This window comes from Zalophus californianus, chromosome 1, assembly GCF_009762305.2.
Source record: "Zalophus californianus isolate mZalCal1 chromosome 1, mZalCal1.pri.v2, whole genome shotgun sequence".
Lineage (NCBI taxonomy): Eukaryota > Metazoa > Chordata > Mammalia > Carnivora > Otariidae > Zalophus > Zalophus californianus.
The window spans coordinates 171,691,641-171,707,766 of record NC_045595.1 but is presented as its reverse complement, the minus strand read 5'-3'; the positions used below and the strand labels follow the sequence as shown (position 1 = coordinate 171,707,766).

The 16,126-nt window shown below is 34.6% G+C and overlaps 1 protein-coding gene across 9 annotated transcripts in view; it reads left to right on the top strand.

Moving 5' to 3' along the window:
- The window catches only part of EPHA6 (EPH receptor A6), an 828,987-nt gene that overhangs the window by 163,281 nt on the left and 649,580 nt on the right, over positions 1 to 16,126 (top strand). For all 9 annotated transcript variants that reach the window (XM_027586196.2, XM_027586194.2, XM_027586193.2 and 6 more), the window contains exon 3: positions 11,205 to 11,868. In XM_027586196.2, coding sequence (XP_027441997.1) covers positions 11,205 to 11,868 — 664 coding nt within the window. The remainder of the gene's footprint in view (positions 1 to 11,204; positions 11,869 to 16,126) is intronic.

The window sequence follows — 16,126 nt, the reverse complement described above, 5'->3', positions numbered from 1 at the left end:
GCAATGATAGATGACTTGACTGGGTCAGTGAGCCTGGGTATTATTTTAGCTGCTCAGTTCACTCTCTCTTCTGGTGTAAACACATACTCCTGATTCCATTTTCCTTTCCTTTTCCTCCCTCCCTCTTGAAATCATACATACACGTATAGAGACAGAGCACCTCTCAGTTCGAAACCTGAGTCTTCATCCTACCTTAAAATCGTGTGTATTAGCATAATGCTGGCTGACTCATCTGATGTTTACAGGCTTCAGTTAAGTCATCTGAAATTTTTATGTTCAGCTATGTCATTGTGAAAGCTCTAAAACAAGATGATTAGTTTAGGAGGTAGCTCAAAGTGTATATATCTCTCAATAATGTGTGATATTTAGAATCCTGATTTAAAAGTAAATAGGTCTCCCATTAGTGGAAGCATTCAGAATTGGTTTACAATTCAAGCCTTCTATTATTCCTGTCTACATTAAACAAATACATAAAACCTACTATAATCCTGGTGTTGTATCCCACTGGTACTAAGGATAGAGTGATGAATAAAACAAAGTGCCTGCCCTCAGAGAGAATACAAGCTACCTAAATTTATTTTAGTTCAAAGACTCCATAGGGACCAATAGGACTTTTCAGATACTTGTGGTATTGACTTTTCTGTTTTCTTTGTAAACTAAAGAAGTCAACTTTAAGTCAGTGTCCTCATACATAAAACCAGGACTTGTATATGTTTTCAATATTTGCAAAGTCCTCTGGAAACTAGCAAGGTATTCATGTATTGTTGAATATAAGGCAGAGTAATTCAGATGAATATTTACCGTATCTTTATTGTAGAAATCATATTTAAATATGACATTTACAGCATCTTCATTGTTCAAGAGAAAAATCTCAACTTTTTTATACCAATTAAGGCTTTCAGACATTCAGAAGATAGACTCTAAGAATTTTTAATCTTCATATGACAATTTTTTATGGGAAGAATCATTTCTTCATAATGGAAATTACCTTTTTTCCGATAATATTTTGATCCTGTTAATAGGACAAATGCACCAAAAATAATAAATTTATTTATAAAACTTACTTAGTCTCAGCAGTTGTCTTCTAGACATGCCATTGATTCGTTCTTTTTTTTATTAAGTATCTTTGTAGTGCTAATAAAAAAGTTTTATGTTTGCCCAAAGTGAAATAGAAATGTATCTACAGATGATACATTTTGCTTCTTGTTTTATTCTCTGAAAGTAGTTATCATTTAAATGCAGAACCTTCACTTTTCTGCTGCAAAAACAGATTTATGTTATTAACTACATGCCTAGCAGCAGAATTCAGAGCACTAATTTTCTAAGTTTATGTCAGTATATTGACTCAAAGTGAATATTTAAGTGTTTCTGAGGAAAATATCACATAGAATAAGAAAGCCCCTTTAACAAGCTTTTCTTTGATTGAGAATATTAGATGCTTATGATTTAAAAATTAAGCCACTACAATGTTACCTAAAGACATACCTATGTGCATTCAACAGCTTTAGTTTATTTGGATTATGCAAGGTAAGAGGAAAATGTTTGGAACAAATCAAATATATGCCATTTTACCAAATGAAGGCTTGTCTTCATTCTCAGCTCTTCTGTTTTTATCATTCTTAGAATGATGCTGAAGGTTTTCTTCCCCTGTCTCCCTTTCTTATTTAAATTTAGTTCAATCTTGAGGAATACTTAGTTACAGCCACATACTACAAAACACTTGGTAACAAGGTATACATTGAAAGTAAGAATTACAGGTTTATCATTATTTTATTGTTGTTTTTGTTTTACTTTAATCTATCTTTAGATTATCTTTTACCTTTGAAAAAAGTCTGAATAATAGGCTATCTCATTGCTTTATTAATTAATCAACTGCCAATATAATGGTAGCCAACTTAAAAAGGCCTTTGCTCTTTTGGATTCTATATCTTTGAAATGATCTTTTGTTATATTCTGTTTTCTTCCTATATCTTTTCTTTCTGTATTTATCAAAATACATGTTAAAGAAATAAATCAAGAAAAATATTTTTCACCACATATTTATCTCCCTATTAGCTTATAGCTGGGATCTGTTGCAAATGGAAGCAGAAATAAAATTAAGACTTACTAATTTTAATATTAGACTGTCTCGTAGTATTGTAGTATGTGATTTTTTTAAAGGCAGAGGGAAAAGGGAAGAGAGAAAAACAATTTCACATGCATATAAAAAGTATTTATTCATTTGGAAAGCACAGGTTAAACGTGAAATCCAAAATATTTTTTTATAGCTATCTCATTCTTCAATGTTATTAAAGTGCTTACTTCCCTAGTCCCTACAATCAGCATATTTAACTTTGGTTTTTACTGATTTTTTTCTTTTTTTCAATAAAACAGACCAGCCCTGAAGCTGTTTAGGGTCCTAAGGATATGATCTTTCCCCCTCCCTTTTCTGTCTGGAGATACAGCGGTGAGCATGTTAGTATGAGGGTTATTTACTTCTTTTCCTACAAGTTTTCTGAACTATGGTTTTTGAGTAAGTAATCAGGACTTATTACTGCTATTTGAAATTATAATTAGCTTACCAACAGCCCTTTCTATGCTGAGAAACAGACTATCTACTTTTATTTTAAAATTTAAAAATTTATTTTTGAAATAAGTTTATATTCCTGATGAATTCCAAAGATTTTCAGGAGGGAAGAAAGTATAAATTTGAAAGATTTACATCTGCAGTTTAGATGTTTGGGTCAATTTACCAGCAGATTGTCTGAATATTCTTGCCTAGAAAGGCTATTTGATTGCCTTATTTTGTTCTCAGAAAAGAAAGAAATCTGATTCCACAATGACTGCTAGTTGCTTTAAGAATTAATTTCTCTGTTCTAATTTTCTATGCCCAAAAGGAATCCAGCTTTTTGGCCTAGTTTATTTAGCTTGCTGTGGAAACAAAAATTCATGTTGTGTGGGTGAGATGGGGTTTTAGAGAACCTCAGGCATAAATGGATTAAGTACTGTTCATAGCTCTTTAGACTTCCTGTCACTTCTAAGAAACATTCCCTTTAAATGATACTGCCCAAGAGATCCATCAGTGGAGAAATATTCTTAGGTGCCATAAAGCACTAAGTCATATGCACAAACTTTTGATAACTTTAACCCTGTACCAAGTGTTTCTAGGGTGTAAAAGTTCCTGCACCTGTTTAAAACAATCACACACGTAACATTCTCTAGTGTAAAATATTTAGATTTACATGATCCTTGTAACTGGGGAAATCACACTATGAAATAATCAGGCCTATCATTAGTTCTGCAATTGAAATTAAGTTGGTCGATTCTGGGTGCCTGAGTGACTCAGTTGGTTAATCATTTGCCTTCGGCTCAGGTCACCATCCCTGGGGCCCTGGGATCCAGCCCCATATGAGGCTCCCTGCTCAGTGGGAGCCTGTTTCTCCCTCTTCCTCTGCCCCTTCCCACCACTCATGTTTGCATTCTCTCTTTCTCTCGGATAAATAAATAAAATCTTAAAAAAAAAAAAAACAACGAAATTAAGTTGGTCAATTCTGTCAGCTATTTGCTTTTACATAATAGGAACTGAACTCAAAATATTCTAACTCCTCTATCTTATATTGTTTAATTTTTTAATATTTTACATATAAGACTTAAAAAATAATATAAAACTACTCACTGATAAATAATGCAGAAAAGAGCTCATTAGAGCAAAACTCAAATTTTGTGTGTATTAAAAGATAAACTGAGGCATATTAAAATTTCTAAGAGTATATTTGAATAAATTTGAATCAGACAGTGTCAAAACAAAAGTGGTTAAGGGTCACTCTGCTAACAGAAGCTATGGAAAAGGCTTTTATAGAGCAGATGTGGAAGCAAAGCAAGGAGATTATTTGATTGTAGCTTAAGTGGGTGCCTTATTTGGGAAAGCCTGGTTGGCTTCACAGTTGTGTTGTTCATAGGTTTTGTTTTTCTAACCTTGGGGCATTTGCAGGAAGTTAGTATAGCTTAGGTTTCAGTTTGCTTAAGTAGTCTGCAAAGGCATTAGGGCCACCTCAGTCTAATGGCATCCTTGTTTAATTACTTTAATACATACTTTTGCAGGGTAGAATATCTTGCAAAATGTATCTGCTCTTAAGGCCTGGATGAATAGAAGAGAGAGAGCTTGTCATTCAGTCATTTTATGAGTTCTTTTTTTTTTTTTTTTAGATCAAGGAGAGGATATATGAATTAAATGTGATGAATAGAAAAAGATTTGCCACTTGTAGTGTCTTGCTCAGTGAAAGCTTTTGGTTAAGCAAGAATCAGTTGTCCTCTGAAGGGTTCTCAGGAAGACTGTCTCATGACCCATACGCTATTTGTTCTAAGAATGTTAATGTTGGTTATGATATGGTAAAGTCCCTGAGGCCCCAGGAGGAAACCAGTACTAGACTTGGAAAAACAAATTTTGTTATATTCACAGGACTCAATAGAGGAGTAATCACATGCCACACAGGGCCACAGGGGAAATGACAGGTTTTGGTCAAGTGACAGAAGACGGGGTGGGGGAGAGCCTGAGTCAGAACCTTTATTGGGTTTTCTGTGGGAAAGGCAAGGTAGGGCAGAGTAGAGTTTAGGATTAGCTAGTTGGAATAGCTCCTACAGGCTTTAGACTTACAGGTGGTCTCTAGTTGCCTGGCATCTGGCTCTGGGATAATTAAGGGCAGGGAAAATATTGGTTTGGCATACTAGAGAGTTAAATAAGGAAGTAGCTGGGGCCATAGACTCAGGTTTGGTTGATTTGCATATGAAAGATATGCATTAGGCTCAGGCCTGCTATCTCTAATTGGCTAGCCCTGGGAGGGGCAGTCTCTCTCAGGCCAATAAGTATGCCAGCAAAATCATAAAATACAGAAAAGAAAATTAAAAGGTCTGGTTTCAGTCTTTGGTCCATGCGACACTGGGCAATGAGTAATTCCTAAATATTGGGTTCCTTATCAGTAATATGAAAATGAAAATATTTATCTTGCTTTATTGGATTGATGAGAAACAAGTAAGTTAACATTTGTGAAAAAGCTTTGAGAAGTATAAATTCAGTATACAAAATAGTTGCCCTCAGGAGTCAGTGAATCCAAGATACCCTTGAAGTTTATAAAAGAGAGAACCCTTTGGTGTACAGCTGATTCTTACTTAACCAAAACTTCTCACTGAGCAGAATACTCCAAGTTACAAAACTTTTCCAATCATCATTTTGTAATTTATCCACTCCTTGATCAAAGAAAGGACTTATAAAACTACCATGAGACAGAAAAAACTCTCTCTCTTCTATTCATCTAGGCCAGAAGAATGGATATAATTTGCAAGATATGATTTGCAAGATATTCTACTGTACAGAAGTATATGTGGTTTAATTTTTGTAGTACTGAGCTCTTTTATACATTATATGTTAGTGAACTATTTTGTATGGGTATTTTAAGTCCTATATAAAAATATTTTTTAATAAGCATGAGATTAAGGAGTCAGAGTATTTTGGGTTCAGTACCTATTATGTAAAAGCAAGCAGCTGACAGAATTGACCAACTTCATAGAAGAATTAATAACAGGTTTGATACATATTTTCATCTTGTAATTTCTACAATAGCCAGGTATCTGTACATCTAAATACTTTACAGCTATAGAATAAATTATGTGTTTGTTTTACATAGGGGCAAAAACTTTTACCCATTAAACATATGTGGTGCAGGGCTACATTTGCTAAAAAGTGTGTGCATATAGATTAGTCTTGTATATTAATTGCAATTCTTCTTTTTAAAAGAAGACTTGAAGTCATCTGAGCAAGGAATTCTGGGGTCTTACCTACAGTGTGGTACAGAACAAAAGTGTGGGATCTAAGCTCTTTAGAGAACTTAATGGCTTCTTTTTTTCTTTTTTTTTTATTATGTTATGTTAATCACCATACATTACATCATTAGTTTTTGATGTAGTGTTCCATGATTCATTGTTTGCGTATAACACCCAGTGCTCCAGTCAGTGCGTGCCCTCTTTAATACCCATCACCAGGCTAACCCATCCCCCACCCCCTCCCCTCTAGAACCCTCAGTTTGTTTCTCAGAGTCCATAGTCTCTCATGCTTCATCTCCCCCTCTGATTTCCCCCCCTTCATTTTTCCCTTCCTACTATCTTCTTTTTTTTTTTTTTTTAACATATAATGTATTATTTGTTTCAGAGGTACAGGTCTGTGATTCATCAGTCTTACACAATTCACAGTATTCACCATAGCACATACCCTCCCCGATGTCTATCACCCAGCCACCCATCCTTCCCACCCCCCACCACTCCAGCAACCCTCAGTTTGTTTCCTGAGGTTAAGAATTCCTATCAGTGACATGTATCACATGATCTCACTGGTAAGAACTTCATGGCTTCTTATTGGGCTCCATCCTCCAGTGGGTGTACTGTGCCACTGGTATGTTCAACCTCGGTTGATTAGAAGGCCAAAATTGACAGCTTTTTGTAGGAGGAGAGGGGCACAGCTTGGACATGAGGGCTGGGATGCTCATACGTGCATATGTGAAGCCTTTCATGATATGGGGTAGAGCTAGAGTCAGGGAAGGAAAGAGAAGTGGGATTGGCTAAGGTTCAGGGCTGTCTCTCTATGGGCTACACATGCTAAAATAGAACTCAAAGGACAAGTATTCAATTTGATTTTTTAAATTTTACGTTTAAAATTTTAAAATTTTAATTCCAGTGTAGGTAACATACAGTGTTATATTAGTTTGAGGTATTCAATATAGTGATTCCACATTTCCATACATTACTCAGTGCTCATCAAGATTAAGAATATTCTTAATCCCCTTCACTTTTTTCCCCCATCCCTCTACTCACCACCCCTCTGGTGACCATCAGTTTGTTCTCTGTAGTTCAGAGTCTGTTTTTAAGTTGGCTCTCTTCCCCTTCCCCCTGCTGTTTATTTGTTTTATTTCTTAGATTCCACATATGAGTGGAATGATAGGGTATTTGTCTTTCTCTGACTGGCTTGTTTCGTTTAGCATTATACTCTCCAGCTCCGTTCATGTTGTTGCAAATGGAAAGATTTCATTCTTTCTTATGGCTGAATAATATAGCATTGTATGTATATACCATATCTATATCCATTTAGCTATTGATAGACACTTGGGCTGCTTCTTTAATTTGACTGTTGTAAATAATGCTGCAATAAACATAGGGGTTTCGTATTCTTTGGGTAAATACCCAGTAATGACATTACTGGATCATAGAGTAGTTCTCTTTTTTAATTTTTTGAGGAACCTCCATACTGTTTTACACAGTGGCTGCACCAATTTGCATTCCTGCAAATAGTGCATGAGATTTCCCCTTTTCTCCACATCCTCACCAACACCTGTTGTTTCTTGTATTGTTAATTTCAGCCATTCTGACAGGTATGAGGTGGTATCTCATTGTGGTTTTGATTTGTATTTCCCTGATGCTGAGTGATGTAGAGCATTTTTTCATGTTTCTGTTGGCTATTTGGATGTCTTCTTTGGAGAAATGTCTGTTCATATCTTCTGCCTATTTGGATTATTATTTTTTTGGTGTTGAGATGCATTTTTTAATACATTTTTGCTACTAACCCTTTTACATATATGTCATTTGCAAATATCTTCTCCTATTCAGTAGGTTGTCTTTTAGTTTTGTTGGTTGTTTCCTTTGTTGTGCAGAAGCTTTTTATTTTGATGTAGTCCCAAAAGTTAGTTTTTTCAAAGGCCCAGTGTTTTAAATTTGAACCTGACCTTCCATGTTTTATGAATGTATCTGCAACTTAGACAAAGAGAACATATTTAGAATTTGATCTGATTTATTTTTTTTAAAGATTTTATTTATTTATTTGGCAGAGAGAGACACAGCGAGAGAGGGAACACAAGCATGGGGAGTGGGAGAGGGAGAAGCAGGCTTCCCGCAGAGCAGGGAGCCGGATGCAGGGCTTGATCACAGGACTTGGGATCATGCCCTGAGCCGAAGGCAGCAGCTTAACAACTGAGCCACCCAGGTGCCCCGAATTTGATCTGATTTAAAGAATGATTTATCATTTTAACATATTTAGAAATGTGGTCTGTGAGCCCTCATATTCCCATTCTTACTGTGGACTCCACAATTTTAGAGACCTTATTTTAATACTTGAAAATTATAACAAAAAGTTTATATAACTGGGTAAACAAAGATATAACTATGTGTATGTGCAATATTTCTGAAGGCTATATAATTGTATAATTAAAATATCAAACTAATTCTGCATCTGCTTATGTTAATATTTTTAGCAAACTTCATAGTCTTCTAGAAATTATACCAACATTGAATTTATATTCTTGTTTTAATTAGATTCAAATTTAAAAATTTAATTTCAGTTACTTTCAATATTTTTGGATAAGGTGAAATTTAACAGCTGATCTGTTTTAACTATTTTGGTACCCAAATCTAATTCTGACTTCCTTTATAAAAATTAAAGAGAGAAGAAACACTACTTTTTTTTCATCATTCCAAAGATTCCTTTATGCTTTTTTTTTTTTGATGTAGTGTTCCATGATTCATTGTTTGTGCATAACACCCAGTGCTCCACGCAGAATGTGCCCTCTTTAATACCCATCACCAGGCTAACCCATCCCCCCACCCCCCCCGCCCCTCTAGAACCCTCAGTTTGTTTTTCAGAGTCCATCGTCTCTCATGGTTCGTCTCCCCCTCCGACTTACTCCCCTTCATTGAGAAGAAACACTATTGACCATTGAATATCACAAATTTAACCCAGAAAATGATGCACCATTTTATTAAGAATCTTTATGGAGTGTCTTTGAGAAGAACAACAGTTCTTATTCTTTGTGCGTATTTTGTCATTTCCTCATCCCTTGGTTCAGATAACTTTTGATTCAGTGAGTGTATGTTATATTGTTCTCATTCCTGACTTTTCTTTCCATCTAAACATTTTTCCCCCAAACCCACACATTTTTAAATAAAGATATGAAATGATTTCAGGATTTTTTTTTTTTTGTCACAAGAGGCAATTTTTGACATTTTAGTTAAATCTGATATTTTGGGAGAATTGATTGTGATAAGCATGGTTAATACTTATTAATGTGAAGGGGTATAGTGTGAAGATGTTAAAATATAATTATTCAAACAGAATTTATTGAGAATATAGCTCCATACTTCTATATGGAAGAGTAGAGGATGCAGTGTAGACCATAATAATTACATGCATTTCCTGAGAAACAAAATCAGTTCTGATTAGAAAATTTTCTAAAATTGGAATAATCCTTGGCTGAGTACCTCTGATGTTCTCTAGTGGGTGAAATCCTTAGAATTTTGGATACTGATTTTGGTAGTTTACAGATTTTATTATGTGCATCTTGCTTCACTGCTTGTATTCTGAATGGTTAGTTTGCCTTTAAGATGAGCTATGATAGTGGTTTGCCTTAAGTTTAAGTGTAAGACCATGATCACTAGAATGAAAAACATTTAGATGGGTAATTGAATGTATCTTCATGAGATTATTGGATAACTCCTATGTTTATCAAGGATGTTTTGCAAAATTACATCCACAGTCCCAAAGGAACTTATTGTTTCTCCTGGAAAACATCCTATGAAGTTCAAGTTAGCAACTTATAAACAAAATTTTTAGAAGCAGATTATTTTTAAGGTTGCATGATAACATAAATTCTTTCTTCATGGAAATACGCAGTAGATACTGAAAGTGGTTAGTGTCATAACTGTCCTGTAGACTGAAGAAAGTAGCCATTCTATTAGAAACTGCTAAGTGAAATTCAACTAGTCTTGATTAAGTGATTCTACAGCTAATTAAAGTAAGAAACTGCAAACAGGATGTGTTAAATAATCTTATAAATCACTGAAATATGGTATTGAGAAATAAAATACTTAATCACTGTAGAAAATAGTTTTTTTCCAGGATACTTTAATAGAAATGAGAAACTATGATGACTGGCATGTTTTCCCAAAAAGGCTATAAGATTACCAGAATGTTTTTTTAAATCTATTGAAAATTATCACTATTACTATACAAATAAAATACAATTACATTCTCTATTTATAATTTGGAATTATCAATATTTAGATGTGTAAATACCGACAATGCCAGTTTATTTCAAGGTACTTAGAGATTATTATTAAATTTGTGAAAAAGGATAAACAAAGTTTTATATGCGTATAAAGGGCAGAATGCTCAATGTCAACATGTAGAAGTGAAGATAATCCAATGATGCAGCTCAGTAAAGTTTTTAAAATGCCTTATAAAGGCTTTATTTTTGTCCTTTCTCTTTCTGTCCTGTTACCTAGTGTGCTTCCAGTGCCCATTCATACTGTTCCTAAGATATACCTGTATACTCCTGACTAAGGGTATTTGTACTTACTATTTCCTCGACAAGGTTCACTCTCTCACCTCCATGACATTGCTTAAACATCACCATCTCAGAAAGGCGTTTTCTGGCCACCCAATTTAAAGTGGCAACCCTCTTCTCCATCTCCCTGCCTTAATTTTTCCCATTGTACTTTCTACCATATTTTTCAGTTTACTCATTTACAGTTTTTATCTTCTCTCTTCACTCGAAGTAAGCTCCATAAAAGCAGGGTTCAGCTGGTTCACTACTATATTCCAAGTGTCCAGAATAGTGCCTCATAAATATTTCTTGCATAAATCTATGACCTTATTTATTGTCTATTTTCTGTCAGATAGACATGTAAATATTTAATTGAATACTGCTAAATATATCTCAGTTTGTGGCCTATTGGATATGATGGCAGGTGGGTAACCACAGTGTGTTTGTCATCAGTCTATTTATTCTGATCATATAATGGATGCTATTTTACATTTGTATAGTGTACCAGGAACTATTTACATTGCTTTACGTATATTAAGTAAAATACCTTACAACAACCCTATGAAACATGTACTATTATTATCAGCTCCATTTTACAGTTAAGGAAACAAGAGGTTAAAGTAAGTAGCCCTTGGTCATACAACTAATAGGTAGTAAAGCAAGGTTCATACCAGGACAGTTGGTATGTCCAGAACCCACACTCTTAACCAGAGGTTCATGGTTAAAATCCTCCTGCACTGTTGCTTTGAATAGCTTTGTTTCTATCCTTTTTATTTATATTTCTTTGCTAAAACAAAATTTTGGAAGTAATCATATCTGTTTAACCACTGTGGTTTTATAATCATTTGATTTTTTTTCTTCTTGCAGTGGGATGCTATCACTGAAATGGATGAACACAATAGGCCCATTCACACGTACCAGGTATGCAATGTAATGGAACCAAACCAAAACAACTGGCTTCGTACGAACTGGATCTCCCGTGATGCAGCTCAGAAAATTTATGTGGAAATGAAGTTTACATTGAGGGATTGTAACAGCATCCCATGGGTTTTGGGGACTTGCAAAGAAACATTTAATCTGTATTATGTGGAATCAGATGAGTCCCATGGAATTAAATTCAAGCCAAGCCAATATACAAAGATTGACACAATTGCTGCTGATGAAAGTTTTACCCAGATGGATTTGGGTGATCGTATCCTGAAGCTTAACACGGAAATTCGTGAGGTGGGGCCTATAGAAAGGAAAGGATTTTATCTGGCTTTTCAAGACATTGGGGCATGCATTGCCCTGGTCTCGGTCCGTGTTTTCTACAAAAAGTGCCCCTTCACTGTTCGTAACTTAGCTATGTTTCCTGACACCATCCCAAGGGTTGATTCTTCTTCTTTGGTTGAAGTAAGGGGCTCTTGTGTGAAGAGTGCGGAAGAGCGTGATACTCCTAAACTATATTGTGGAGCTGATGGAGATTGGCTGGTTCCCCTTGGAAGGTGTATCTGCAGTACAGGATATGAAGAAATCGAAGGTTCTTGTCACGGTAAGAAACTCTCAATTTATCATGCATTTAAATGACATTTTAAACAGGTAAATGTTTCAACATTTATTTTCAAATAATACATTCTCAAATGCTATTACTGGCAGAACTGATTGTGGAAGAAATTATTAGCTATAAGGTAGTTTCTTATTATTTTTCCTCTTAGAAAGGGTACATGAAAATGTAAAAAAAGTTGTATACCATGACAAGTGTTCCTCCATATTGACTTCAATAAAGTAGTTAAGCCATATGAATGACTGTATTCATCTAATTTTTATAAAGTAAAACAACATCAATAGCAGTAACAAAAAACAAAAGGGATTCAAAATGGACATTTGCTCAATTTTCATGTTTGATGACTTATAGAGAATGTGGCATTTAAAGATAGTTTGAAAACAATTCTTTCTTTCATGTTGAATTGTAGTAATTGAATAGTACCTAGATAAGATGAAGTTGTATTTAAATAAATGAGGAATTCACATGTATGTTTCAAAACATACAGGATAATTTATGCAGGTATTATGTGTTTGGAGATTGTGTCAGAGCTTAATTTATCTTTTGCTACTATTTTTTTTAATATTTATTTGAGAGAGAGAGAGAGAGAGAGTGCATGCACACATGCACGGTGGGGAGGGGCAAAGGGAGAAGGAGAAACAGTTACGATCCTGGACCCTGAGATCACGACCTGAGCAGAAACCAAGAGTTGGATGCTTAACAGACTGTGCCACCCCAGGGCCCCTATCTTTTGCTACTAGTAAGTACAATTTCCCACCATATAACAAATTACCTTTTAGTTGTTGTAATAGTAGTATTTGTGTAAGATCTGTCAGGAAATATTAACAAAACACAATGCTAATGAAGTTTAGAACCAAACCTTTCACATTGTTATGATAATAAAATACCTATAATTTTCAAGATCAAAGATTTTTTCTTTCTATGTGAATCATTTTGTGAGGGCTTATTAATCTAATAAATTTATACATTTAAACATTTTACACAAAGATAATATACATCAATTGTGTTTGGATTTAGGACTTGTAATCAAAACACAAATATAGAAATAAAATTATGGCTTGATAAATAGTAACATAATACAGATATTTCCCTCTTAATGGTGGATGATTTATAAGTTTGTTTTCTGTAGTATATTGAATTTATTGACTTCTTTGTTGATGCTATATTCATGTTCTTTAAAATGATAAATAAGAACAAATAAGAAAAGTCAGAAAAAAACATACTTGTATACATGTAAGGGTCATAAAAAATACCTGTGAATTTTTAAAGGTTTTATCTATTTATAAAACACTTGGGTTCTTGAATGTTGAAACTCACTATGTTTGGTTGTCTAAAAATATCAATATTTGCATACAATCTGTAGTATAATTTTTATAAGGAATGAATCAGCTTTTCTCCACTATTTAATTATTAAAAGATGTTTCATTCAAGTTTATCAATATAGATTGAATTCAGGATTTTTATTCACCCATAACAAAGATTTAGAATGGAATAGTCAGAAATGATTCTTTGAGGAGGCTTTATAAAACATTTCTATACATTGGAAAATAAACTAAAGAAAAATTAATATGTGTGAATAATTAGTGGAATTAAGAGGATAATAAGAGCTGAGGATAAAACATTACACATACTATGACGTAGTTTTACCACATTTGGGAAGTTAGGTAGAAGCTGGGCATTCATTGGTAAAAATATGGTAAAAAAATATGGTAAAAATAATTTAAAATATGCAAAGAATAATTCTCAGGACTTGTGTAATTAGCTTTTACTGAATATTTGTATTTTTATGGTATTAATCACAGAATAAGAGGTAGTGACAGTTATTGATGGCTAGATGTTTTTTCTTAAAGTGTTTATTCTGTGAATTTCATTCTTATTTATATGTCTTAAAATTCTTTCATTTGTTGGGTAAGGATGATTTTAGACAAATGATAATCATTATCAGCTTGTGTAGAGCTACTGGTAGACTCATCTGTTTTTGTGGCTTGTTATCTTTATTTTAATTTATTTGATTGTAGAAACATAAGAGAGTGGGTATAGTATAAATGTTCATCATTTCCTTGTAGTAGATGGCAGAAATTGGAAGAATTAAGCTTGAATTCTAAATCCATGGCTTATTAACTTTGAAATCACAGTTTCCTTATCCATAAATAAAGTAGTGGTTCTAATCAACTCATGATAAAGTATATGGAGAACTAATAAAAACACACTCATCTGCTTGGTTCCAATTTAATACAACAAATTGCTATTTACAAACACAGAGGAAGCCAGAGTGGATGTAGACCTTATTTTTTGAAAGAGGTATCTTGCACTACCACCAGTCTCCATTTCAGAGTACTCATTTAAGTGTCTGTTTTTGATGTTTTGCACGCTTCTTTATTTCCTTTGATGATAATTTTTATCAGACTCTATTGCCATCTGTCAACGACTTATTTCACAACCAAATCTCTGAATTACATGTAAGCTAAATGGCCAATTAAGTGGAACTTATACGAATAAAATCATAGCTCTAATAGTATATGGTCACATATTTAATGTGAGATATATACGTGTGTGGGGTGGTGGGTGGGTATTTAACTGGAGAAGAAAAAACGGTATCTTTGTATCATTTCTTCTTATCTGTTTTGTTAGAACATTTAATTTATTTGAGCTATTAACATTTTTGAGTACCTACTTATCTGTTAATCACTTTGGTAAGTGGTAGAGATAAATAGGAATAAACCTTATGGTTTAGTTATCTATTGTTATTGAGATGAAAGAACCCAAAACCTACCAGTTTAAAACCACACTGATTTATGATTTCTCAAGGCTCAACTGGGTAGGTCTTTTCCTTTAAGCAAAGGTCACTAAGGCAGCTGAATTCAGCTGTGAGGTTGACCAGAGCTAGAATGTCTAAGATGACTTCTCCTCTTCCAGAATTCTTTGTATATGGTGTCTCATCATTTAAGAATCTGGTCTAAGATTTTTTACAGTACAGTGGCTGCCTTTAGAGGGAGGTTTTCAATGGCCAAATAAAGAGTATATGAGGGGGTACTCTACAAGGGAGTGAATACCTGAAAGCCAGTGTGACAGTATACCACAGTCCACTCTGGATTCTCATGATTAATGTCCCTCCTTCATGCACAAAACCCCACATCCTCCCAAATATTTATTCCATTATGGCATCATGTTGAAGTCCAGAAAAGCACGATTAAAAATCAGGTCCAGATGTAAATGAAGCTTCGTAGCTCAAGTTCCTCTTGACCTGGACAGCTAAGAACTAAAAGATAAGTTATTGTTACACACACAGCACACATGGGATAGGGACAGAATAATTGTAAAAGATTCTCCCATTCCTAAGGGCTGGGAATACAGCTGTCACTGGTCCACTGTGATTCTGAAATCCAGCTGAATGTTGTCAGGATCTCTTATAATAAGGGCAGAGAATATTCTTTGATCAGATCCCAGTTCTTCTCCCTGGGATTGGTTCTCTGTGGTTCTTGGCTTCCTTCTGTGGTTCTTGGGTCAGCCCTCTAAGTCATCCCCTCCCTCCCTTCCTTCCTTCCCTCCTTCCTATTTTCATCCTCATTATTTATAAGAACTATTTATATGTCTGTTTCACCAGGGCTGTCTGATAAAGGAGGAGTATTTTAAAAAAAAATGTGTGTAATTAAGGGTAAGAAATTTAGATATGAATGATCATAAGGCACTGAGAACCAAGCTCTACTTAGTACTTAAACGCAGACACTATTGGTATACCTACAGAGTGCTTTGTTTCTTCTCATTTCTGTGAAATAGGAAAGTTTTCTTTGGGAAGGTTTGCAGTAGATCTGGTTGCTTTAGGTCTGGAAAGTTCTAAAAAATATCTTTATCCTGGGGCACCTGGGTGGCTCAGTCAGTTAAGCGTCTGCCTTTGGCTCAGGTCATGATCCCAGGGTCCTAGGATGGAGTCCCACCATCGGACTTCCTGCTCAGTGAGGAGCCTGCTGCCTCTCCCTCTGCCACTCCCCCTGCTTGTGCTCTCTCGTTCACTCTCTCTTTCTCTCTCAAATAAAAAAATAAAATCTTTAAAAAAATATCTTTATCCCTCATTTTATAAATCAGGATACTAAATTACTGAGAACAGAATTTTATTCCCTGCGACCACTCAGTAATTGATACTAGACTAAGAACTGAAGCCTAAATATTTTTTAGTCTGGTCCTTGTGTTTTCGTTCCATATTTCCATATTCCATATTTCCCGTTCCTCAATTTTCTCTTTCTGTTTC